Raw genomic sequence first — 27,072 nt, 5'->3', positions numbered from 1 at the left:
AGCCTATTCCACTGTTTAACCACTCTTTCTGTGAAAAATTTTTTCCTAGGTAGCTTTACAAAATCTAGGTAGCTTTACAAAAAATTGATTCCCAGTAATGTCCCTTCTGCCTGCAGCAGAAGTAGCAGCACTACAGCTCAGCTGAGAGTAGACCTGCAAGCCTGCTCTCACCTTTGCTGGGGCATCACCTCCCTCCCCAGAAGATACGCTCTCTTTCCTAGATGATGCCAGCCCGTGCCACACATTTTCTGACATGCTGCTTGAGATGCAATGAGGAACACCAGGAACAGCACTGAGTGCTCCCACCCTGGTGTTTCTCCTTTTGTTCAGGAAAGTCCCTCCTCCATCCTCTTTTGCATCACTGCTGGCATCAGCAGGATGGCGTTGGTGGGAGAGAGGGATAGCGGAGGGACATCCACTGTACAAATCATAAAGCAGAATTTTAGCCCCGCGGCTGAGGCCTGGAGGCATGCTGCTACCTTGCCCTCTCCTCCCTGGGTAGCAGGAGGTGAGCGCAAGCCCTGGGGGCACGGAGAGCCCAGGGCAAGCCCTCCAGTAGATGGCACGCACGGGCCTCGCAAAGCCTCACTGCAGCGATGGAGAGAAATCTGACACTGCCAGACACTCCCTTGGAATAGCCAGGGGCCGAGCAGGAACCAGGAAATACAAGCTCTCCCTGTCCAGAAAACACTCCTGCTTCATGGAGGAAGGAGCGACATGGGCAATCTCTGCAGCTGCGGGCGACCATGGTGAGTAGAGCATCCGCCAGGTATGAGGATGGCAGACAAAGCTCCGGGCAGCCTGAGCGGAACTTTGGGTGGACTTTACAAGCTTTGGTCCCTTGTGCTGGGTTTGCCTGTGCTCTTGCCTGGCTCTCAGCCCTGCACCTTGCCAGCTCACACAGACACTGCGAGCGAGTGAGCAGGGGCATTGGGTCACTGCTGTGCAGGTGCCGGGGTGGGGACGGGAGGCTGGGACAGCCCCTGCCTGCCAAAGGCAGGACAGGGGGAGGCGAAGGGGCTTTGTCGCTCACATCTCTCAGCCCCGACGGGCTGTGGCACCTCCTGGGACTGGCAGCTTGGGTTCCCACAGCCATGCCAGCAGCTGAGAATAGCTCGGTTCTAGGAAAGATCTAGTTAAAATCCCTGTCCTTGTCCTAGTGGTCTCCAGCCGGGTAGACACCTTAAGGTGTTCCTTTTGGCTACTGCAGGGAGGGGCCCCTGGGGCAGTGCTGGCACTAAGGGCTCGTGGGTCAGCTACCCCATCCTGCTCTCAACTCCTCCAGCCCCTCTCCCTGCCTGTGTCTGTCTGGGCTTTATTTGCGCTTGGGAAATCCTGGCCACGTTTTTCAGATGATGTTGCTCTTTCTCCCTGAGAAGGAGGATGACAGTTTAATCCCTCCCGGCTCATGTTGTGCCCTGGATCTCCTGCTTGCAGAACAAAAGGCACAGTGGAGCATCATTCCGTGCCAAGCGGAATTTTCAGCTCTAAGAGTGGTACAAGGGGGACAGCCATGACTGTCGGATGAAGCTCCGAGGACGTCCTCTCCAACACTGCATTTGTTAAAAGTTTTAGAAATTCATCAGCGCTTTTTAATAATTACAAGAGGCACAGCATCACCTAGTGGCTGAAGCAGACGAGGAGGTTCAGGACACGGAGGTCCTTCCAAGCCGAGCCCTGAGCTGGAGGGCAGAGAACGTTGGGATTTAGGAACAGGAGCTGTAGGTGGGAGGTGGAAGGCTGGTTCTTGACATGTCCCCCACCAAAAGTCCCATTTTCTACTTCCTCTACCCTGTGGCAGAGGGTAAATGAGGCACCCAGGGCATCAGCTTCATTACCGCAGCGGACAGGGGCCTGATCAGGGAATGCCTGGGGCATAGGCTGGTTCACTTGAGCAGAGGTGCAGTTGCCAGGCACACTACAGATGCTGTGTGGTGGAGAGAGCCGTGCCACAGCATGGACTGGCAAAGCCAGACACTCTGGAGTACAAACACCACCATTACAGCATATGCTGTGGTGGCGCTTTCACCTCCAGACAGTGCCAGGCCATGCACAAACATTCCTGCCTTCAGAAGGAAGTATAAACCAGAATCTGAAGGTCACTCAAGTATGCAGGACCAGGCAGGACAGCAGCTTTCTGTTCCATTTGGGGAGCAGCATGGTGGCAGACTGGCTTCTCTGGGCCAATATCTAGTTCTGCTACCCCAAAGCTACTCGACCAGGACTCCAGTGTCCCACTTGATTTCTTTCCAGAGGCTGCATGGAAAATAAGAAGCTGGGATGGTATTTCTGTTGGTGGTGTCACTACTACCTTCTGGCAGATTCCTGCAGCAGAGGGCAAAGCGCTGGCCAAAGACCCATTTGGCCCCAGCACCCCTGTGTGACTCAAGTGCTAACATCTGCCTTATAGACTGTGCAGCGAGGAGAAAGAAGAGCTCTCTCCCCAGGAGCATCATTCCCTGTCCTGCACATGGAGACACATGGCTGAAGAATGGCCTCAGGCTCCAGTGCTGTGCAGACTATTCAAACAGGCTCTGAGCAAGGAGAGAGGAAGGCAAATGGGAATGTGCTGCCTAACATGGGCTTGGCAGACAGCTACAGAGGACCACAGTCAAGAGCAGACTGGTGCGCTGAAGCGCCACTGCAGAAGTGTTCATGATTCATAGCTTTGCCTTGGTGACAGAGGGGAAAAAAATGGTACTTAATTTTAGTTCAGGTGTTTCCAGGCACCTCTACTGCTTTTATTTCTGTATATTTTCTCAGCACCACAGCTGTGTCAGCAAAGACCTGGGCTTCCTAAGTAAAGCTGAGATTTGCAAAAGGGCTTAGGGGAGGTAGGCACTCACCTTCTCCTGGATAGAAGATCCTTGTCATGATCACTACCAAAGCATGGGCCCTAGGGGAGACAGAGCAAAGAGCAAGAGACTGAGAAGGTTCCTGAAGTCTTTAAAGAAAAGCCATTACAGCAAATTTATTCATAGAAGGAAGTTACTGATGAAGGGAAGTGTGCCCTCAGGTCTGGGTACCTCTGCCAGTATGGCCCTGTGGAGGGCAGGCCCCAGGTATTCTCACTACTTGGTTTAGTGCTCAGGGCCTCTGCTGGGCATTGACGACAAAAGATGCCAAAATTCAGGACCCACTGTGAAGCAGGCTTGTGTAGGGTAGAAATCAGGTTGGCAGTGATGTGAAGGAAGGGGAGGGACACGCGTGCTGCCGTGTAGAATACAATGTGCTTCTAGCAGGCTGTGGGTTAGTAACAACATGTCTGACCTGGTTTTGAGACGAGGGGAGAGGTTTGCCCTGCTCTTGTTTCCCTTGCCACATCCATTCTAATTACCGCATATCTGAGGATGGGAGATGCCAGCTCCTGCCTGGCTGTGATTAGCCCGCAGACAGCCTCAGAATAGCTCCAGCCTACACACTGGCTGCTAATGCTCTCTCTACAAAGGGAGGCAACCAAAACAAGCAAGAGCAGCTTGGAAAGCTGATACTGCAACCTACCTCCCAGGAAAGAGGATAGGGACCCTGCTGATTTTGCTTCAAATGATGCTATTTTAATTACATTGCACAATGTGCCTGAATGCTGTAAAGAAGCAACATGCTCTAGCCACAAGCCTTGGCAAGGAGGGCTCTGGAGACCCCACAAGCTCATAGAGACGGTGGCAGAGGAAGCTGCAAGAGCCGAGTGAGAACCACCACAACACAATGCTGCCTTGAGCTGTGCCCCTGACTCCTGGGGGCAGCCCCCCAGATTTTGTCTGTCAAGGACTGGAGGGTCATAGGTGCCTCTGTGGGGCAGCACACAGCAGAGACACGCGAAGCAGTGTCAGATCCTTTTGCACAGGCACATGGCCACCCTGCCTTCCCCAAAACTGCCTTTGGCTTCCCAGGTCTAGCAAGTCTGGTTAATCATTATGGACCATTTTGAAGGTCTCCCATGTTCTTTACCGCATTCATGCTTTTTTTGTTTTGCCATTAGAGTGCCAAAGGCATTACTACACCCACTGTCCTGCTCACCCACCCAGTGAAACTACCTCTAAAAGCCAGCAAAGGCAAAGCTCTGCTTCAGGCACTGCATTGTTCCCGCCTGTGGCAGGACTGTTTGGCAAATGCACACTATGTGGGAACCATCTGGTAGCTCTGTAGCCCCATTAAAAGCCCGAGCTGCCCACTCTCAGATGCTGTCTGACCCGCGTGAGACCCTCAGCTGCACGCTGTGTTGGTCGGCAGCCAGCACCAGATGGACATGCGTACACAGGAGGAGCCATACAAGGGCTGGCACCTGCTCTCCTCCAGCCCTCTGAGTGATGCAACGAAAACATTTCCTTCATGCATCTGGCCCAGAATGTGACACATCTCTGCTCTGCCAGACAGCCTGCGCTCCTCTGCCAGCACCAGCCTGCAGGAGCCTGCTCAGCTTCTGGCTCTGTTGTTACAGCTGGAATGAATTTGGCTCCTGTTCATTCCATGGCTGGAACATAGCTGTATTTGGCTTGTCTCTTTCTGGTCACATGGGTACAGCCGAGATTAGGGTTTGGCTTGGCTTATATTTAGTGCATAGCTTGTTTGGTTTGGTTGTGTTTTAAGTGGAAAACTGAGAACAGGAAAACTGTCTGAAACATTAAATTAGCACAGGGTCTGTGCACAGCTGCTCCTTGGGCAAGGGGGTCAAAGTGCAGGGTATGGGGCTATCAGAGCTTCTGGCCCTAGGAGAAGGGTTTTGTGCCAATTGAGATCATGCTCTGCACCCTGCATCTTTGGTCATACAGCTGTGGAAATGTAGTTGCAACACTAAAGTGAAATCTGCTCTCATTCACTCTGATGCATATGCATGTTGGACAGCCAGGCAGGGCTGAAAGGCAAGGAGACTTGGGGGTGACTGTGGAGTATAGTAGATGTGTCACAGAAGAAGGAAACACATCCCCACATCTCCCCTTTGGACTTCCTCCCTGCAGGAGTTATTCGGGTTCTGGCTTGTCTCAGTAGCTCTTCTCTGAGACACTTCTTGGGCCTTTCTCATTACCCACAGATGTGGTGCTCTGGGGTGGTGCATTTGGGTTTGGGTGTTATAAGAGCAGAGACTGGGGCTTCTCAGGGCTGACATCTCTCTCTGATTTCAGGAAGTGTCCTTCGCCTTTTAAAAGAAAGAAAGAAAAGCAAGGTAAGGATTTGTGAAAATGCTTTAGAGGACAAGAAGAGGTGGAGTGACTGAGCCCCTGGTTAGCTGACATTAGTGCTGCCTGTGAACTGGATCCCTGAGGCTGAGGGCCCCTCCCATACTCTTTTGTACCTAACCTTCCTCAAGAGAAGTTTGGTAGAAGCAAGAGGCAAGATTTCTTTAAAACTTAAAGCAAGGGCTGTGATGTGCCATGGGGCTTGGCAAGAGGGAGGGAAGGGACTTCAGCAGTATCTTTAAAATACCAGAGTCTCACATCAAAACACATGTGAGTACTCTCAAGTGGCAGTATAGCAGAAGCTGCATCAAACTCCTGTAAGAGCTGCAAACATCCATCTGACATCAGTCCCCCAGGATAAAGTGCATTCCCTAAGTAGCCCAGTTGTGGCCTTTGGACCATGCTGGGCAAAATATGTTTGCCAGGCAGCAAAGGAAATAACAAAGTTAAAACTGAATCAGACTTCTCCAAGGGCCTGACAAAGCAGCTCTCTGTGCTGTGTCTGTCCTCCTAGGTTCTGCCAAGAACATTGCGGTCCATAGCATGTTGTCATCCCTGGAAACTGTATTTTTTTCCAAAGAAACAAGCCCAGGCTTTCTTCTTGGAGGTGGACCTCAGAGACAGCATTAGGGTTGAGGGTGTCAGATGAGGTGGAAATTTGATTTGTGTCCAGTGGGGAGAGCCCATGGGCCAGACAGACACTGCATTTCTGCATTCAAAAGCGGAACGATAAACAGTTGTATTAACCTGATCTGCTGGTGTTTCTTTTTCAGGAACTAATGTGAGACATGAGAGCCAACAGCATCAGCCTGGCAGGAAGGTAAACAGCTTCCCAGAGTTGTTTTCCTAACTGTATATTGAGAAGACACAGCGGACCACCACTTCCTAGGCTAGATGGGTTGGGAGGACATGGGGCAGCTTATTCAGAGCCATGAATTGTCTCATCCTATATAACCTTTAATGGCTGTGGGAACAATGTGCATTGCTGCACGGGGATGCAGGCCCATTTTTTTCCCCTAAAGTGCAGTGGAAGCAGTAGGATGAAATCCCTCTCTGAAACTGAGGTGTCAGAGGGTTGGATGGTGCTGGGGTCAGTGTGCAGGGTGTCTCTGCCTGGTCTGGGGAAGGCATGTGTAGCAGCAGCCCAGGGATCTGACCTTCCAGAGCTCTTTCTCCCCAAAGGCTCCAACGTATGAAGATGTCCCAGAGTTCCCCGTCTACGCCACCGTGAGTAAACCCAAGAGTGTGAAGCAGGATGACAGCATTCATTATGCAGACATCCAAGTGTTCACCAAGGTCCGGGAGCGCTCTGCAGCAGAGGTGAAGAACTTACAAATGCAGAATGCCACAGAGTATGCCACCCTCAACTTCCCCCGGCCCAGGCTGAAATATGACAGTAAGAATGGGACCCTGGTATAAAAGGCTTGTTGGCCCCCTTCTCTTTCAGCAGCAAAAGTATTTTACAGACCTAGAGATGCTGTAGATGCAAGCTAACCTCATGAACACATGAAGTCTCCCTGAGAAAGTGCAGAGAGGCTGTGCCTTCCACCTGCATTTCTCATCAGAGGACACAGAAATATTTATTCTCACGTGATGAGAAGTTTCCTATCTGATTCTGCTGACAAACAACACCTCTTCCCCTTGGATGAGTTGCCACTGAAGCTGGCAACCCATCTCCTCTCAGCACTGTGAGAAGACAGAGCTGCTCCTTGGCCGATGAAGGCTAAAGCCACAGCTCAGAGCTGCAGTGAGAAAGTTCCTGCTGTGGCAGAGGACCAGCTGAGTGCTGCTCTGCAGACAGATTTGGGAACATGGCATACAGGATTCAATACCGGGACAAGGGAGATGTTCCCACAGGATTTTATGTCAATGTTAAGAAAATTCTGCAATGTGCAGAATGACATGTGGAGGGTACCGTGAAGAAATGGCATGAAACCTTTAATGTTATCTACTGCAATTCTTCCTCCAACACCTGCCACTGTAACTGCAGTCATGCACTATGTGCATCCCCCTTTCTCAAAAGGCAGTGTTCTATAACCATGCACAGCACACTGAAACCAAGGCCAGAAATGCAGAATTAACTGAGGAGTACAGAACAAGTTCTTTCACTGAAGGGCTGTACAGATACGCATCTTCACCCCAACATGCACAGAACTGAGTAGTGAGCTCTTGGCTCTGACTGTAAATGAAACAAGGAAAATTCTCAATTTAACTTCAAGGCAGCCATTTAAAAGCCACTGCCTATATTTAGGGCAGTTATCCAGCCCTTAGGGTACAGCAGCTGTCTGCATGCCTGAGATACTGGGAATGAATCCTGTTCAACTTTAGAGGGCTTTGGACTTTTCCTCCATTTTTTCTTATTTTATACTCTCAGCCTTAGCTATAAAACCCAGGAACATAGAGCACACACCATGTGGTATTTTCTGGTAACCCTCCCAGATACAACTCTGAGAATTTATTTATGGATTTAAAATAGTGTTAGTGATGCAGCATAGCAATCATCCAAAAGGCTTCTGCCACTGGACTGAATTTGGCAGTTGCAGCATTGGCAGTTGAACAGGGCTCCCAAGCAGTATCTTCAGGCACTAAATCAATGTTTGGCACATTCTGTTCCTAAATAATGGTCTGCATAGCTAAATGCAGGTTGTGGGACAACCTTGTTTATTGCCAGTGTTTAAAGTGGACATCCTGGTACATTTTGTAAACATACATAATTTTGCATATTATAACTCAGCTAAATGTAAAAAGCATGAAGGAGTTCCTGCTCATTAAAAAAAATAAATCTTGTATGGGCAGTGTTTGCTAAAATGGAATTGTTTTGAGGACCAATCCTACGATTTTTCTACCTTTCTGCCTGTGCTACCCAATAGACCTCAGCAGGGCTGTTGTGAGGGCAGAATAACATTTGCAGAAGGCCCCTTTTTTTATAATATACTGTGTATTTTTCTATCTGAAAAGGGTTTTTGCCTGTGCTGTCCAGCTGACCTCAGTGGGGCTGTTTAAGGCCTGCAGTAGAAGGGCCATCATTTATAATGGGTACAGGATTATGTTATTGGAAGGGCTGGTACTTTTGAGTGCCAAGGGTTCCTCTCCCTGCTCCTGTACTCCATGTCCACCATAAAAACCTGTCCTTTGACTGAGGAGGATTGAATGGGCACAGGATTTTCTTACAAGAGTGTGTCAGGGAGTCACGGGACACTCTAGCACTCAGTTCTGCTAGGCCAGCTGTCAGATGGGCTGCCAGACCTGGTTTATGCTGGGCAGCAGTTATGTACCTTCTTGCACTGAGTTGCCGGTACAAAAACTAGAAAGGGACACTGGCTTCAGTTCTGGTCAAGCTCTCCACATCATAGGAAGAAATTGGCTTTTTAAGAAACATTACTAAATATGGACTACAGTTCAGGAGATGGAAGGTTTTCTAGAAGGTGCAGAACCCAACATGTCATTTTTAAAACCAATTTCAGTGAAACAGCCCATTATTGCAGTGGCATGCACAGTGTGTGGTACTGAAGTTTCTCCTTGCCCAGCAGGAGAGCTGGAGCCGGGGACAGCAAGCTGCACAGCCACTAAGGTCAAGCTCCTGGGCCCAGAGTGGTGTAAATTTGCACATCCATCAAGTTAAACCAGTTTTGCTGTGGACATAAGTAGGACTGGGTTTGGCTCAGACGAACTTGCTTTCACTTAGTCACGTCCCTTAGTTCTGTTGACCTGTGGATCAGCCCTTTTGTCTTCTGAACCAATGGGAGCTACTACATAGGAGAAACTCTGTTTTAATGAGTGCCTCAAAGCCTGGAGTGGTGGTTTATCTCTTATTCCCTCAGGAGCTCCAGCTTCCACCAGTACTTCGTGGTGTTTCTGAAGTACAGCGTTATCTTAAAGATAATCAAATGCTCTGCATAGGAACAGGAGTAGCACGGTAATTTTGCCTGTTTCAGGCTTTGACTAGACAAAATGTGAAAGCCACATGTTCTGCAGTAAGGATTTTTCTGAAGGACTTGGTTTTGCACTGGATATTAAAAGCTTCCAACAGCGCATCTTCTGTGTTTCCCGAGGTTGTTATGTTTAGGTGTTAAATGAGTGTTAATGTATCAAATGTTCCTTGAATATTAAAGATGTAATTTTTCGTTTTAATTAACCAATTGGCATTTTTGGGGGGGCCGTTGCCCGCTGGCTGCGGCTCTGGGGACACCCGCAGCCCCGAGCGCGGGCCTGCAGAGCCGGGCCCTCGGGCCCCCCCAGCCGGGGGCTCCTCACACTCCTCCTGCCCGACGCGGGGGGGACGCCTTGGAACAGAGCGGCACAGCAGGTGCCGAGCGCCGGCTCTCCCCCCGCCTCCCGGCTTCCGAGCCCCGGTCTCCCCGCCCCGCCGCGCCCCGGCTGCAGGCGGGCCCGGTCCGGCCGGGCGGGGCCTGAGCCAGGCCGCCGCGTCCCGCCCCCGTCCCCATGGCGAGCGGCGACGCGCCGCGGCGGGGCCCGGGCCGGGCCTGCAGCCTCCCGTCAGCGCCGGGCCCAGGTAGGGCTGCAGGGCGCGGGGCTCTGGCGGGGCGGGCCCAGCACCCCACCCCACCCTGTCACACCCCGCCCCACCCTGTCACCCTGGTCCTCCCTGTCCCCCCCCCCTCCTCAGGGGCTCCTCAGCCCCCGGGACCACCCTGCTTCTGGGGATCGCGGCCTGTCCCCCAGCCCGGACCCGCCCTCCCCCAGAGCCTGGTGTCCGCCTGCCAGCCCTGAGCCCCAGGCCCCAATCCCCCCCCGGCCAACCCCGCTTCCAGACACGCGGGGCCACGCATCCCCTCCGAGGCCTCAGATCCTTTCCCCACACCTCATGGCCTCCCCTGCTCGCTCGCGCTCAGCCCGGCTTTGCAGAATGGGCCCCAAAATACCTCCAGCCCGAGCAGATGCAGCGGCCATGGCTCTGCCTCTGTTACCGGTCCCGTCCTACCCCGACCTTCGGTCCATTGAGATGTACCAGGATGACGCAACCAAGATAATAGTGACCATCTGCCCAAGGGTTACACTCCTGCCCACCTTTAAATGATTATTAAAACCAGCAATTCCTACTGTCATTCAGTCTTTCTCAAGGAATCTTACCATCATCCATTCCATTAACTTTTCCAAACTTCCCCACCCTTCCTTTCACCAGACTTCACTCTAGACTTCTGAAGGAAGACTAAGCAAGGAAAATATAGATCACCAGAAAATTCCTAAATATAAATGACAGTATGTGGAATTGTTTCCTAAAATTATTTATGAATCTTTGTTGTCTGGGCTAAATGCACTGAATCAAGCAATACCCTGAATATTCGACACTAGGGACCAGTACAGCTTTGGCTGGCGTATTTGACTCTGTTGAATTTGGATTCCCCCTCCACAAATGGGAAGAGATAATTAGATACTATGTGCAGTGTAAGCCAATGTAATCAGGAATCTTTTTTACATGTGTTTCAGTGGAATTCTGCCCACCAAACATACTTTACATGTGGAAGAAGATACAAAAAATGTGTCAATTGCCCTAAGTCTGTAGCCCTTAGATATATTTTCTGCTGGCAGTGAAAGAAGGTGGAAACTTCCCTCTTTTGTTTTAGTTATATTCAGACATTTCATTGGTAAGTCTGTTCTCCCTCTAAGAAAATTATTTCCTTTGTATTTAATACATTTGCTTTCTCCCTCAGGCTTCAAGGGGAAAGGAATGGCACTGAGCTGAGCTGTGACACCCAGCATGGGAACTCTGATGGACATACACACCTCACAGCCTGCTGCATCCTCTGTGAGTTTCCAGAAGTCATTTTTGCATCTGACCTCTGTTTTGGATGCTTGATGGGGAGGTTGGGAGGGGACACCCAGTGACACAAAGGCATTAGTTGTGTTAGGCGGCTCTTTTTGCTTTTTGCTCTTACTGCAGTCATGGCATCACAAGTCTCACAGCCTTTGTTTCTGAATCAGCCTCAAGAAAAATTTTATTAGCAAGAACTGAACTGTGGCCATTGATCTTTCTCTCTTTCTCAAGAGCTGGTAAGAGAAACAATCAGAGAATGTTGATAAAGTACTTAAGATCCTTGGATGGAAGTCTTGAAGGAAGGCTTATGTGTTGATACTGGTGGTACTGCGACAGTCTCATCACAAGAACAGGAAAACGAGCAGTAACGGGGCTTTGTCATGCATCGTGCCCGGAATTCAACTCGGGCAAGTACAAGGGTTAGGTTCAGACTGGCCAGGAGAGGGCAATGCCACCAACCAAACTGCCATCCTACATGTTTGTTTTGAAGGTCACTCACACGAGGAACAGTTGATGTGGTCATCCTTTTGATATCATTGCCCTGTGCCCTTCATTTTGGAATAATCTTCAGGGAGAATTATGAAGCATTAGTTTTGATGAGAGGCTGTTTTGTTTGCTTCTTGCAGAGGTAACAAAGGCATTTATTACGATGTTATAAAACTGAAAGTAAAATACGATTCCTGCTACAAGAAGCTTGAAATTTCAGAGTGAAACACAAAGATGGGAGAACTAGTGTTTAATTTTTAAAAGGTATTTTCAGCACACACATACACCCAACATGCATTTGTGTTACCACAATAAACAGAAGAATGGCTCAGCATGCTCTGCCTCTCGGTCTAGCCATCAGAAAAGGCCTAGTTTCTATTCTCTGACATTCATATTGTCAGAGTGAGTTTCAAAGATAAGAAACCCCATGTAGAGCAAATCTTTGATGACAAAACCTCTGATGGAAAACATACTGTGAGCAGGCCTGTACCCGAAACTGGCATGTATAATGAGAACGCTGCCTTTCCCTGTGTTGGTGTTCTAGTAGGTAGAAGCTCTGTTAACAGGGATATGGGACTGGAAGGGACCACCTAAATTTCAGACTTCAGACCCAGCTTTTCTTGGCTGATCCGAACAGGCAGGCAGGGCAGGGCTTCTGGCTTGAATAGTCTCTCCAATCCAAACCAGCTTCATCACAGTTTTCCCAATATGTTCATAGGAAAAATGTATTTCTGCATTTCTCAGGGATGGCACTACCGTACTGTAGGTGACATGTCTGGATTTAGGTCCTCTGATTTGTGCAGGAAACAGGTGTATAGGGAGAAGGGGTGAGAAAAATGCTTATCGGTACTAATAACTACATGGGTTTTTTGTCATGCGGTATTTGGGTGGCCTAGGAGAAACTGCCCTTCTCTAGACCACATTCGACTATTGTATCTGTTATACATATATAGATCCATCACTGTGTTTCTGAAAGGAAGACCGGGACTCTGTGTGTGGTTTACATGCAAAGCAGCTGCTCAATCCATGTGGCTGACAGCCCCCTCACTATGATGCTGTGTAATATGTCCTGCTCTGCAGCGGCATGGGGAGCACGCTGTGATTGAAGGATTGATATGACCCCTAAGCTGTCATTGGGGGTGGTGCCACAGAGAGCTTATACAGGGACCTTGGAACTGGTTTGAGTTCAGACAGCCGTGTCCCGCTTCTGAACAAAGCCAGTCTGCATCCCTGACAAACTAGATACGCCTGCCAAGACTTAACATACAAACTCCATGGATAAATGCAGGTTGCACTGCAAGCAGTGACTTAATAGCAGACTCTATATCCTGCTGTTGCCCAAATGTTGTAGTTCTTAGAGGTGGAGCACAAGTGTTAAAAGTGCTCCATTGTTGCCTGTCACTAATGCAACAGGACAGCTACTAAATGCCACTAAAGGTGGACCATGATAAACAAACGGGTGTTCTCTGTGTATCATCTTATCATGATTTCAACAGTGTATTTTACATTAAATCATTTTTGTGATTTGCATTTTTATGCCGTTTGAACAGATGAACTCTTTATTCTTATTTTTACTTATTTTTTTAATCCTGTAAATTTGGGTTATGTCTCCAGCGTAAAATTTGTGGCTAGTGACTGCCTGCCTTTGGCTTCTCTGCTCCTCAAAGGACAAGGGTTAATATCTAGAGCTTGCAGGGATTATGAGCATAAAATGCTTAATCTGCTCTCAAATTCATCAAACAAATTATAAAAACAATCAGAGAACACCTAACAGCCATCTGGAACCTCTCTGTGCATTCAGAGTGCATTGATTTTACTTCAGTACACCTGGAATTAAGTTTTTTTGTTCCAGAAACTGAAGTGGTATAGGGAAGGGGTGACCTCAGCATCCTTATCTGTTAATATTAGAAGTCTTCTATGAATGTATGTTTACTATGTAGCACTGAAAAACAGATAATAAATACAACTTTGACATTGTCAAGCATAGCATTATAAAGTCCACAGAAAAGGCTCACAGTGTGTTTTGTGGTTGTTGGGTTTTGTTTTTTAAAAAAATTAGGTCACTTTCTGTCTGATGGGGAAACCACTTACTCGGTTTTTCTGTGAAATTTTCTTGAAATTTCAGAGGCATAAACTACTTGATTGCTTCACAAAAAATGGGGATAAATATTTATTGCTATTTAATGGCATTTTGAGTCTCAGAAGTAAACTGGATCCAGTACTAACCACAAGCATTGCCAGCTTGCAAGACTTTATGCAAAGCCTCACAGTAATTTGTTGTTTTGCTCAACAGATGTGATATTACAATCAATGAAAACATTAAAATCTCAATTTCTGCTGAATTATGAAAAGTGGGGAAGGCAAACGAATAAATAATTTATGTCATGGAGGTGTGGGGGCTGACTGTTTTTTGAATGACTTGGGTTGGTCACAGAGGGAAATTACCTGTTGCTTGTCTTTCTATATTTTAGCTGCATCTCTCTATGTGACAGCGTAAAATGGTAAAATTATGCAATTGCTTTTTCCTCCACATGCTTCAATACTTAGGCAGAAAAACATGTTTGTTTTTAAATGTGAGTCTCGCTTAGAAATGCTTGATGAGATATTTTGCAATCGGAAGGCACAGTCTCATATCACTGGTCAGTACTTGCAGTGTTGCTCTGTGGACCGACAGCCAGAGCCCCTGGCAGAAGGGGTCTTCATCCATTCTGAGAGGTTTGTTTTTTTTTTTTTTTCCCCCTGGCCATTTCCTGTAAGGTGAGATGAAGTTTGAGAGATAGCCTAGAGATATTTGATAGTTGTTTCTGAATGAATGCAGTTATTACTGATTTAGAAAAAATCCTGGGAATTGTATTTCATTCTAGTTTGAGTTTTCTGTCTTTTTTCTTCTTTCGACTTCATTATCAGCCCAGCTAGAGCAGGGCCGAGTGCTGTGCAAATGTTCCTAGCTGTGTTGTGGTTGGGTTTGAAGCTTCCTGTCTCTACCAGGTTGCTGACATCACTGGTGTTTCTTCAGGACTGCAGAACGATTGCTGAGAATTAAAGCTGGCAGCTCTTACAGTCTTTCGTTTGGCTTTTCTAGCGAAGCAAGGCGTCTGCTATTTGCCATTCTTTGACTCTCTCCCTGCCCCCACGCCATACAGAGCTTGCTGTGTTTGGTGGGTTTGAAAATCTCTTTTACGCAGCAGGTTTTGTGTGAGAATGACTGCTGGAAATGGGTTTCAGATGTTTCCCCAACTCAGTCCTGGGCCTGTATCTTGTAAGCTGAAGCGTTTCTATAGGAACCGTATGACATCTCTCCCGCTACTCCCCCAGCAGCTCCCTCTCGAGCATGCCCAGTGCAAGCTTTGACTTTGGCTCAACTATCTGTGTGCAGTAACGGGCTGCACATATGGGACTATGAATGCGGTTCCTGATGAGCTCCAACTCTTTGTCTTTGAGAGGAGGAAGAGGTCGTGCCCAGAGCTGGAGGATCTGCCCTGTGTCCTCTGAGACCCTCGCCCGTCGGTGGGCTCGTGGAGAATGCTTGCTTGTTTGGCCAGGGGGAATTTACTGGATATTCTTCAGGAGGGCTTCACAGAGGTAAATGCATGTCCCAAGTCTCACACAGACCTTTCCGGGGCAAGGCAGCATGCTTTTGTGCAGCATCTCTCAGGGACTGTTATGTCTCCCAGTGCTCTGAGGAACAGAGAAGAAAAACGAGCAAGATTTCAGGGTGGGAGAGCTGCTTACTAACAGAAGGGCATACTGGGCAGCTCAGCCAGGGGTCTGCAAATCAGCAATAGTTTTTTGAAAAATCTGTGCCTGTTTTACAGCGGGTGGTTTTAGCTCGGAGTTTTTATTCTCTTCGCAGCACTTCACTATTGTACCAGTAAATAATATAAACTGCAGCAAGGTTAATGGAGCACAGTTTATTTTATAGAATTGACTCCTCTCCTGAGTATATGAAGTTTCTATTTCTGAAGGCTGTTGGAAAGCCTGTAAATCTGTTTTGTGGACACACATTTCTTGGGAGAGGCTGACAAAGAGCAGGCTGGCTGGATTTTTTTCCCCACCTTGTTCTGCAGGTTGAATCTCTAGGGGACTGAAATTCATCTTGGTGAGGAAAATATAATTTTAAAATGTTCTTCACTTGCTTATTTTGCTGTTAGGGAGACTAATAAATCATAAAATAAGGAGTGAGAAGTACCAAGAAATTCCAGAGATGGGAATCCTGTAACTGCATGAGGAGTGCAGATTGCTGTTGGCTTCTCTCTTTAGGGTACACAGAAAATTAGTTCTGTTGGACTCTCTGTGGACTCAGTACAACATTCCAGGGCGGCCACTGCCTGGCAGTGCGTTGTGCAGACCATGCTGGAGCATGATTTCCTGTCTGTAAACTGAAAAGGAAGGAAAATTGTGGGGGCTTGTGCTGAAACCAAACAGCGGCTGCTATTTGCTTTCTCACCTGGTGGCAGGGATAGTCTCTTGGTGTGTTTTATTCTTAGAGTGCATAGCTTATTTTTGTTTTTATTTAGTGGTTCCTTATTCTTGCAAAGCTCAGGCCCCACCTGACTTTTCTTCACAGAAAATTAACATCTCTCTCGGGCTTAACAGCACCAGTCATCACGGGCAAAACAAACTGCGTATGAAACTTGAGCCTCACAGCTTCATGCCAGCCACAGGTCTCCTTTGATTGCTCTGTGTAACTGTGTAAATACTCCATCCCCTCCTCCACAGAGTATCTCAGTCTCATTTTTAGCTAGCAAAGGTATTGCTTTAGCTCAAGCTTACACTTCTGTGCTTGAGGGCAGCAGATTCTTCTCTGACATAAACTCATAGTAAGCTTTATATTAATAATATAATTAATAAGGGACCAAAGAACGGTTTTACATTCAGTGCTAGCCCCACCCTGACTGTCTGGTTTTACCCACAGACTGCTCAGCTGTGGAAAAAAAGACCCTCTCCCACCATAAAAACAGATTCACTCTCATGTCTCCCACTTGGGATCTCTCTACCACATCCGCACTTCACATTATAACAAAAGTAAAATTAAAATCACTTTTGCAAGTGCAGAACATACGGTACAGAGAGGTTAAGTGACTTGCCGAGGACATGCATCACCTCACAGACACAGTTGGAAATGAGCAAGAAACCCTGTAATTCTGTGTCTTCTGTTTTGATCCACCAGCTGTACTTCCATATCTCTTTGTACTTTAGGTGCTTATTTATAGAAGTCCGTGAATGTGAAAGAGTGTCCTAAGGTGGACTAGACTGGTTGGACTAGATGATCTTCAAGGTCCTTTCCAACCTAGATGATTCTGTGATTCTGTGAAGGTGTATGATCCCAACACATCAAATGAATGCAGAAAAGTAATCTCCTCCTAGAAGCAGAGTGTCGTGGGAGTTTACTGTAACGTGACGGGGAGGAGGTCAGGCCTTCTGAAGACATCTGCCTGCTTAAGAGGGATTTGGGGCAAGAATGAAGATTTGGCCAACTTCAAAATGGGCAATACACTAATCTCAGAGGAGATGAAAATTAACCTTTTACAGTGTAATTTAGATGGTACTAATAATAAAGGACAGAGGAGCATATCAAGGCATTGCAACCTACCTGTATTTACTGTCAGGCAGACTGGACTGATTGCTGGTTGAGAGGGGAGAAACATGAGCCTTAAGCAGCAGGTGGTGAATTGCACTGGTTAAATGAGAATAGCAAGGACACCTACAACTGACAGGAGATTTGCAACAGAGCTGCTGCTTTTCTTCCACCTGTGGAAAATACTAGATAATGATATTTAATTGTAATTATCAGTAGGGGATTACAGATGCTGAGAAAAACGTGCAGACCCTGGAAAGGTGCTTTCATCCTGCATATCATTGCCTGTCAGTTGAAAGCACAAAGATATATGCTCCTCACCTCCACATCTCTTCTCCTAGAGCCAGTAGGTCTAAGGTGCTTCTTCAAGGTATGTGCTGAATAAGTGATCTGAAGTCAAATCCTGCTCTGAGGTGTGTTGTGCTTACTGAAGTGTTTACCTGTAATTTGCTAGCAGAAGTACCTGCAAGTTGGGAAATACCTTATAACTGCAGGTGGCCCCTAGTACCTTGCTTTAAAAAGCTTCTCCTGCTCTGCACAGTCTTTTAAGGCTTCCAGAGTGACTTAGATATAAACACTCTACAATGATCTGCCTAGGAGCTGAAGCAATCTGGGCTCCAACTTCCTTTAGGTAAGGGAGCTGCTCTTCTCATTGCAAGGTACAGGTAAACCTGGCCTTTTTTTGGAACACAAAGCTGTGTTAACATAAATAGGATTAAGCTTAACTCCACCATAATCCTAATAACATGTGCTCTGGATAGTAAATCTTAGACTAGACTGTTATGTTTTTCTTCTGAAAATCCTGGTTTTGAAAGAAATATTGGTGCAGCATCAGCTCCATCAAGTCTAAGATTTGACTGAACAGAAGCTCAAACCAAAATGCCTGGAGAAGCAGAAAACTCATGAGTGGTCAGTGATTGAAGGAAGAATTATTCAGCTAATTATTCAATTATGATGAAAGAAGAAGATGAGCTAGGTAGAACACTAGCTGTTCCCTCTCTGATAGCTCTTGAATCTAGCTGTCAGCCATACCAGGTTATAGACCAACAAGGAGAAGTTCTAGGGATTTGTTCAATCCTATGAAGTTTGATGTTCTGGAGGAAGCTGCAGTAGCATAGTTCAGCATCAAAGGAATTGGTGTGATAGGTCCCACAGGATCTTTTCCCCTCAACTGGAAAGACAGAAGTTAAACAAGAGGAGTGCTAAGAATTTGAGCAGCTGTCAGCAGGGAACCTGAGCAGGTTTGGGGGACTCCTAGGCACAAAGGCTCACTGAATCCTTTACTCAGTCTGGGTTGTGTTCTCCTGTTTGCCTCTGGGGTTAGTGCCTCTTTTTGACAATTATTTAGAAGGCACAAAATGTAATGTCCTACTCTGTTGTCAGGAAGCAATGTGAAAGCACAGGGGCAACAGCCTTGGAGAAGGAAAGGGCAAGTACTTCTGAAATGTCATCCACCTCCTTGTTTGTTCCCAACCTCCTTTCTCTTCTTGGGGTCTTGGTGATTGAGAAGAGCTGAGACCTGTGTGAGACTGAATGGGGCACATGTATTGTTTGAGCTGGGATGTCTGCAGCCACAAAAGGTGTTGGAGCAAGTGGTTTTGGTTTGAGTGTTTCCGTAGACAAAAACCAACCAAACAACAAAGTCAGTCTGCTAATGAAATATGTCTGCAGTATTACAGCAGCTACTTTTTTTTATAATAACAACGTCGACTTTCTCATGCTTTTAAGAGATAGAGGCAAAAAGTTTGACAAAAATGCTTTCTTATGAATGCATGAAGAAGGTTCAGAGAAAAGAAATGGAAAACAAACTGCTTAGTGAAAGGCTCTGTTTTTCCTTTGAGTGAAAATAGAAGCGTCTGAATGGAAGAACCATATAGACTCCTATAAAAAACTACAAATTTTCTGTAGGCTGAAAGGGGCTGTGCCCTTGTGGAACTACTACAATACTTACTTTGTAAAATGATTTGAAAAATGATAACAAGGTTGTGAACACAACTGTGATAAGGTTCTTTCCCTAAATTACATAGACTTCGATGCAGTTTTCATGCTGCAACCCTATTCAGTATATATCTTTACTTGTGAATCTACATATTTCTATAATGATCCTGTACTACTATAAACAAACCTACCTCTTTTCTCTGGTACCTGTTTCAATAAATTAAAGCTTTATTGAATCTATGTAATAGAAGGCTTGCGGACTCTCTGGCACTGCATTAGACTGTTGTGAAATTGAATCTCAGTGCCCCCATGATCAGTTAAAATACAATTGCAGGAGGTGGGGGTGCTTTTTGCAGCTGGCAAGAGTTACCACTGCCCTTCTGAAAATCAGCACAGGACCATCAACTTGTGCAACAGAGAGAAAGTCAAGGCTTGTTGATACTCCACAGTGCCCATTCACATTAAGTAGAAAATAAAGATCTCTGAAATTGGGCAGGCAAAACTGACATGCATCGTTGCCATTACAGCCAAAGAAGAGCATGCTGATCCGATCCACGTGACAGGCCAAGTCTGCTTCAGCAAGCATGCGTCAGATCTGCCACTTCTGCTTCCTTTTTTTCAAAAGCCATCAGGCAGTAGTCCCCCAAGCTCATTTCCTCTGTTCTGCTCTTCAGCTCTCTGCTGAGTGAGCGGGACTGATTGAATGCAGGTCCAGGCACCTTTCTGAACCAGCAGACTGAACCATGGTGTGATTAAAGTTGGATTTCCTATGTCAGGATAATTAAGAGTGAAGCTGTGATCAACTTGTGACTTTGATGGACTATAAAAGCATAAACTGACTGACATTGCTGAGATAATATGGAATGGAGACTTAAAACCTGCTGCATTGGCAGAATAATGGGAAGCTTAGTGAAAAGGGAGGTAATCCCATAAATGGATCAGTTTGTTTACCCTCCATGTACCACACCAGCCCTGCCCAAAGGGATTTCAGTGTTACCAGGGCTCCTACTAGCCTTGGAAGTGCTACAGAGAGGGGGCTGGAAAGGGAAAGATGATGTGAATCTGTTCGTTGCCTTTCAGTCACTTAGGCCAGACGGGTCCTCACACTGTCCAGAAGCCTGAGTTTCAGTTTCTATACAGTTTTCCTGAGTTTCTATTCAGTTTTCCTGAGTTTCAAGTCTTCCCCTTGTGGCAACACGCACAGCTGTATGAAGCAGCATCCAGTATGACCTGTTGCAAAGGCAGTGTTCTTTGCTCTCAGGTCTTGCAGGTGTTATGTGCTGTGGCGAGCCAGCTTCCACATGAACAGAAATAGAAATTGGGCCATTAGAAATGCTGGTGCAGCTCCAAGAAAATGGAGGAAGGGGACTGTACAACAGGGTGTCTCTTCCCTGTTGCATGACCTGTTACAACTGAGCAATACTGGGAGTGTTAAGAGGGGAGGCTGTTGTCTCTTCAGGAAATCTGTCCTGGTTGTTTCTTTTGGTAGGTGGCATAGTTTAATGGTAAATAACACAGGGTTTCTTGCTTCTGCATTGTTGGTTTTCTACTTACTTGATGAGTGGATGGGACTCTAAATGCTCGAAGTGAAACAATTCTGGCACCAAAAATGGGGGGATGACAGTATTGGTTTGGCACCAGCCTAGATTAAATGTAATGTAAAGCTCTCTTCTCAGCTGTGCTTAGATCATGAGTCCTGTCCTGCTGCCTGCTTGCTCTTCCTGTCCTGGCATGGAGTGAGCTGCACCACAGTATGCAGTGATGTCAGTTAGTGCTCAGCAGGCTTCGGGGTGAGACCATTGGTGTTTGTTTTCAAGGGCAAAAGACAATGAGATCTGTGAAGATGAGAGAAAAGTCAGAGCTATGCAACTTACCCTGAAATGGCAATGACGTGCAAACGTTTTGTTTTCTATTTTCAGCAACAACTACAGGCATATGTGGCCTGGGTGAATTCCCAGCTGAAGAAGAAGCCAACAATAAAGCCAGTCCAAGACCTGAGACAAGATCTCCGAGATGGAGTCATTCTTGCTTTGCTCATTGAGATTGTAGGTCAGTAATGCCATATGGCACTATTTTTCATCTTGCAGTTTTAGATCTTGTGTAGAAGGGGCTGGCCTTGGCTCTGACATCTGTCAGAGCTTATGGGGGCGGGGGGGAAGGAGTGACTTTAAAAGAAAACAATCATAAAGCAAATAATAAATGCAATTCTATTAAAGTCCTTCTATTTTAGCAGACAGTTACAACAGATGTGCTAAAACCTGTCAAGGACCATATTAACTCCCATGAGGCTGGAATGGAGTTATGAAAGGGTTTACCTTGCAGAGGAATGGTGTTGTGTGTGGCATTTTTGGAAGAGTGACCTGCTTGCTGAGATACACTCTTCTTCCCTGGCTCAACTTCACTCCCAAATTCTCTACCTCCTCCCTCTGACCAGTGCAGGGGGTTGGGGAATGGGATTTGCGGTCAGTTAATTACACATCGTCTCTGCTTCTCCTCACACTCTTTGCTTGCTCCAGTGTGGGGTCCTACACACAGGAGACAGTCCTCCACAAGCTTCTCCAACGTGGGTCCTTCCCACAGGCTGCAGTTCTTCACTAACTGCTCCAGCATGGGTTCTTACTGTGACGTGCAGTCCCTCAGGAACAGACTGCTCCAGCGAGGGTCCCCCACAGGGCCATGGGTCGTGCCAGAAGACCTGCTCCAGCGTGGGCTCCTCTCCACAGGGCCACAGGTCCTGCCAGGAGCTTGCTCCAGCACAGGGTCTCCACAGGGTCAGAGCCTCCTTTGAGGCATATCCACCTGCTCAAGCATGGGGTCCTCCACAGACTGCAGAGTGGATATTTGCTCCGCTGGGGACCTCTGTGGGCTGCAGGGGAACAGCCTCCTTCACCACGGGCTGCAGGGGAATCTCTGCTCTGGCTCCTGGAGCACCTTCTCCCACTCCTTCACTGACCTTGGTGTCTGTAGAATTGTTCATTTCACATAGTCTCACTCCTCTCTCCTGGCTGCTGTTGTGCATCTGGTTTTACCTCTTCTTAAATATGTTCTGACAGAGGTGCTACCAGCATTGCTGATTGGTTCAGCCTTGGCCACCACTGGATCCTTCTGGCATCTGGCTTCTGGCATCTTCTCTCAGAAGCCACCCCTGTAGTCCCCTCGCTACCAAAACCTTGCCATGTAAACCCAATACAGTCTCCAACCTAGTTATTACTAATATTGGATACCTTATAAGCAGGACAAGAAGCCATGCATCTCTTGCAGTATCCAGACAAGAGATAAGATCAGGCCCTACACCTGTAGTCATTTCTGTGACAGCACCAAGTGGTTCAGTTCTTCTCTAATAAAGTTTTTTTTACTCCTTTAGCTGGTGAGAAGTTGAATGGCATTCAGGTCAACCCCACCAGCCAGCAGGAGATGAGGGAAAATGTGGAGAAAGTCTTACAGTTTGTGGCATCAAAAAAGATCCGGATGCATCAGACATCAGCAAAAGGTATGCGTCCTTGGCGGTTTCCACAAATTATTCTGTCTGTTGAAGGCCTGTTTGTTTCATAACAAACAGATAATGATTGGTTTGTGGGGGAGTTTTGGTTTTTTTCCTCCTGTGGCTAAAGTAATGGGTTTGGGGTTGAATGACACTGGCGTTCTTGACTGCTTTTGGTAGCAGCACAATGAATAGAAACAAAAGTGGTTTTTCTCCTGCTACTGAGCAGTCAGAAGATCAAGTAATGGTGTAATGAGGAATACAGACTCAATCTTTCACTAAAAGGACATACAAACCTGCTACTGTGAAATGAGACATGGGGAAAAACATTTCTGGTCCACTGGAAGTCTGTGATACTGTTTTGCATGGCCTGTAAATAGGGAAGAGACCCAATATGCAAAATCACATGTCTATGGCATGTTTTAGTCATATATCACAAGGATTGCTGGTGTGTGTGTGTGTAGATCTGTGGGGTGAAGACAGGCCCTGATCCTTACTCTTTGACTCTACTGGGAGGGGATACAGTTCTGATTGTCTGTGGCCCTTCAGATGAGAAAGAGGGGAAAAATGCTGAGACAGAGTGCATGGAGTGCATGACCCTTGTTGTTAGCAAAAGAGTACAAGCTGTTGGTTTACAGGCCTTGGTGAGAGGCTTAGAATTTAAGTACAGAGTAATGAGTACTGTTCCCATAGTACTGCTGCTGGCAGATTGGAGGCTATACTGTTTTTCAGTAATGTTGCAAGTTGTCTTATGAGCTCATGACTATAGAAACGATAGCAATATTAGTAAAAGTCTTACAAAAACAAAAGTATCAATCTGGATATGCAATGAAATGATGTCATATGGTCACAAGATAAGATACAGGCATGAGACTCTGGGACACAGGCTCCTGAGCTCCACTCATAGTTCTGACATTGACTCACTCTGGGACTTCAAACAATTCCCGCAAACTTTTGGCTTCATGTTCTCCATGAATGACGTGGAGGTAACAGTGACTGTGACTTATTTTGGCTATTTCTAATTTTTTGGATACTAAAGCAAGTAATAACCAGCCTTCATGCCTCCAGCACTTAGGATTATTTTTTTTTTAGGCTGCCTCTGATACTTGGAAACCCTATTCCTATTATTTTAACGGACTTTGAGTGTGTCAGATGATTGACGTATTTTGAGAAATCCTAGTTTGAAAGAATGGCTGATCTTTGCAGTAAACATGAGATCAACATCTTTGAGCTTGTTTGTATGCTGAGGAAATGCCTAGTGTGATATTATTAAAACTGACTGGTTAACATTTGCAAGGTGCTACTAACAGTTTACGGTACAGAACGCTATTGCTAAAGAAATATATTGCTGTTCTCTGGTCTTTAGTATTGAAAAAAAAAAAGCAAACTCGTGTTAATTGAAGTGACTGCTAGTACAGTGGTAGTCTTCAGTAACTGCCGTGCTTTTCCAGTGATCATTTAGTAATTATCATGTGCTGTCACGTAACCTACTGGATTGTTAGCTGGAAATGGCCATAGAGGGAAGGCTCGGGTCTGTTCAAAGCATTTAAACTTGTGATCTGTAGGTGGCGGTTAGTTTGCGGCTCTGTACAAAACAAGCAGAGCTAAGCATCAGTGCTGTACTGCCATCCTTCTTGCATAGTCCTCACTCACTGGCATAGTCCCATTGGGTTTCATTATTTTCAAGACTGTTGGTCAGATACCGCTCTGGTGGGACTTCATGTTAACAACATTGTCCTTGGCTTTACTTGCATTTTGCAGATATTGTTGATGGGAACTTGAAATCTATCATGAGGTTGATCCTGGCCTTAGCTGCTCATTTCAAACCAGGCTCTGGGAGAGCAATGAATCATAGCCCTGCTGGCATGGTGGGGAAGAACTTGTCAGCATCGTCTGCTGGTCACAGGCCTCGCTCAGCTGCTGCAGTGGCCCAGGGGGCGGTGGCTGCTCTGGCAGATGTTCGTCAAGATGTCTTGCAATCCGGCCGGGATGTTTTCCGGCACAGACAGAGGTAATGAGTTTTCCCTGGTTATGTGAGGTCCATTAGCAGATGGACACAATTTCTTTTAAAATAGATGCCTCTTTATCCTGACAATTCCCGGTGTAAGGTAGCAAGGTAGCTCCCATTGTGCAAACAGAATGAAACTGCTGCTGTCTCACTGAAACCTAAATAGACTAACAAAGGGGAGAACTGACCTAGCCTGGCTGCCTCATCATGAAGACTGCATGTATCCCAGGTTCTTTTCAGGTTTTACAGCAAAATTTGCTGGATTTACAGCAAGATCTGTGGGATCTCTGTTATCTCACTGCAAAAGAACAGGTCATTATGGCCAAGCCAGAGGGAACTCTGCTGCCTCATTTTCCCCGTTTCATGCTGAGCCCGGTGCCCTTTCTTGGTGCTGTCTACTTGGAGACATTCTCATTTCAAGTGAAACAAAAGTAAGGTCTTAACTACAGGTACTAGTTACAGATTTGGGAAGTTACTTCCAGAATTGGGGTATTGAGCCTGTTGTACAAGTCCATCTGTCTTCTACGTTGCTGTTCACACCAATGTTATGCTTGCTGCTATATAAGCAGATGCAGAGTGTTGTGTGCTGTTAATCAGCTGATGCAGCCTACCGTGTAAGCGGAGGAGTTCTGGTGGTAATGAAGGGAGGTGATCCATGTACAGAAGGAATGTGTAATTCTGAAAAGCACATTTAACACTTGCAAAAGGTGCTATGTGGATTATAATAATAATAGTAATGACATTTAAATGGAAGCCAGATGGTGGCCTATTGAGGGTTTAATTTACACAGCTGAAGGTCATTTTCCCATATTATGTTGGCTCAAGGGAGTACCTGTGAAGCAGTTTGGAAATGAGGTTGAAATGGTATATTTTGTTGAAAAATTAAATGTTAAAGGTTTCTCTTGCAAAGGCCTTGGGCCAGGAGCTCTTCAGAAAAGCCAGTCCTTGTGTTATTTGCAAATTCTCTTCTTTTCCTTGCCTTCCCAGAGGTTTTGTAGTTTTCTAGTCACAGAATTAGGGATGAGTTTAAAGGGGGAGGGCCTGTTTGCCTGTGTTTCCCTCACACGATGGTGCTTCCTGATAGGAGAATTTTTCTTAATTGGCAGTTTTCTAGCTGTCCTCTTCTTATTACCTTCCTTTCATTAGCTTTCCTACTCTCCTTCTTGGAGACAAGAATTTCTGCTCCTATCAGGTGAGGCTCCCCTCATTCTATGATTATTATCTCCAGAAATAGCAGCATGGATGAGGAGATTGAAAACCCCTACTGGAGTGTCCGGGCACTGGTGCAGCAGTATGAAGGGCAGCAGAACACGCCATTGGAGTCCCACTCTTCTGGGTAAGGAACTTTATTGCCAAGATATGTCCCCTCGTGGTCCTTTGTCTTACATTCCCTAAAGTGCCCTTTCTTATCGCTGTGATCTGGTTAGCTCTAAAAGAAAAGAGGATTCCCAGCATATAGTCTCCTGCCTGATCTGGAAAATGAAGCCTCAGAAACCAACATGAAGCAGTGGTTTATTGCCATTTCTCCCACAGATAAAATTGATCTCATTCATGTTGTGATTGCATAGATAAGAGCTAGGAACTTCTGAGTTTACAATTGTCTAAAGCTCTGGAGTGTCCCTCAGTGAGACCAGGGGAATAGGATTAGGAAATACACAGCTACAGATTTTACTGGGAACCTGAATGTAAAGGTGGAGCCTTTTGAGGGAGTGCTGACATGAGGGATGCTGAAATGGAGTTTGTAGCTTGCTTCACAGAAAGGAAGGGGCAGAGCAGCTAGAGTGCAAGGGATGAATATTTCAGAGCTGATGGAAAAGATTTGGAGGAAAAGAACTTAAACCAACAAACCTCATGCCCTTCAGAGAGAGAGAGATGAGGGGACATGTGGATTTGAACAGCAGTTACAGGAACACACCAGTCTTTAATCCAGATATATGGTCCCAGGGGGATCTGCAGCTGTGTCTTCATTGCCATCGTGCCCTCATCCATCACCTTTAACTGCCTCTAGCTTTACAGTTAACTAATTTACCCTTCCATCCCCCAGACCTTCGCCTTCAATCTAAGTGCAGCATTTAATAATTTTACTGAAAAATCTCCTTTGTACTGCTGTGAAGCCTGAAAGTCAGAGTTCAGTATGGTTTCCATTGGAGGTGACTTTCCCCTTCGAAGTAGGTCTTGGATCCTGAGAATTATGTGGTCTGTGTTATAAACAGCCTGCAGCCTTGGCTGGGGTTCTTGTCTGTATGAGTTAAGCAATGTCAGGCTGGTGCAAGTGGAGGCTTTCTAAGGAGATGGAGCCTGTAGAAGACAGGATTGGTTAGAATGGCAGCATATAATACATTTCCAATAGGAGATGTCACAATTTGCAGCTGTGAACATGAGCAGTGTGTGCCAGTTACAACATGTTACAATGGTGCCTCACAAGCTCTTCTTACTACCCTTTGCTTTGGGGCAGAAGTCAAAGCTCTTGCCCAAATTTACTTGAGCGGTGGAGGGGAGAGGGAGGACACATGGCTGTATTGTTTGTTTTCATGAGTATAGGAGAGAGTGTAGCTGAAGGGGCTTTTGAAGAAAAGTGGTATTGCAGTGGGGGCGCTGATCCAGCTTGGATAGCTTCATAGTAAAGGACAG

At 46.4% G+C, this 27,072-nt stretch overlaps 2 protein-coding genes across 4 annotated transcripts in view; both read left to right on the top strand.

Annotated features, from left to right (window-relative positions):
• Positions 1–428: 428 nt before the first annotated feature.
• On the top strand, positions 429–9,305 carry C23H11orf52 (chromosome 23 C11orf52 homolog). Its single transcript, XM_074848986.1, has 4 exons — positions 429–749; positions 5,121–5,161; positions 5,948–5,994; positions 6,357–9,305. Exons 1-4 carry the CDS (start codon positions 718–720, stop codon positions 6,591–6,593), a joined length of 357 nt encoding a protein of 118 aa, XP_074705087.1. The 5' UTR covers positions 429–717; the 3' UTR covers positions 6,594–9,305.
• Positions 9,306–9,587: 282 nt separating this feature from the next.
• The window catches only part of DIXDC1 (DIX domain containing 1), a 39,110-nt gene continuing 21,625 nt past the window's right edge, over positions 9,588–27,072 (top strand). For 2 of the 3 annotated variants that reach the window (XM_074848838.1, XM_074848841.1), the window contains exons 1-5: positions 14,806–15,018; positions 20,872–21,001; positions 22,317–22,442; positions 24,195–24,444; positions 25,670–25,777. In XM_074848838.1, coding sequence (XP_074704939.1) covers positions 14,959–15,018; positions 20,872–21,001; positions 22,317–22,442; positions 24,195–24,444; positions 25,670–25,777 — 674 coding nt within the window. In that variant the 5' untranslated portion in view covers positions 14,806–14,958. Of the gene's footprint in view, positions 9,688–10,846; positions 10,942–14,805; positions 15,019–20,871; positions 21,002–22,316; positions 22,443–24,194; positions 24,445–25,669; positions 25,778–27,072 lie in introns of those variants that run through there. The other variant, XM_074848839.1, reaches the window with a different exon arrangement.

Source organism: Strix aluco, chromosome 23 (genome assembly GCF_031877795.1).
Source record: "Strix aluco isolate bStrAlu1 chromosome 23, bStrAlu1.hap1, whole genome shotgun sequence".
Taxonomy (NCBI): domain Eukaryota; kingdom Metazoa; phylum Chordata; class Aves; order Strigiformes; family Strigidae; genus Strix; species Strix aluco.
This window is presented reverse-complemented; position numbering and strand designations above follow the sequence as displayed.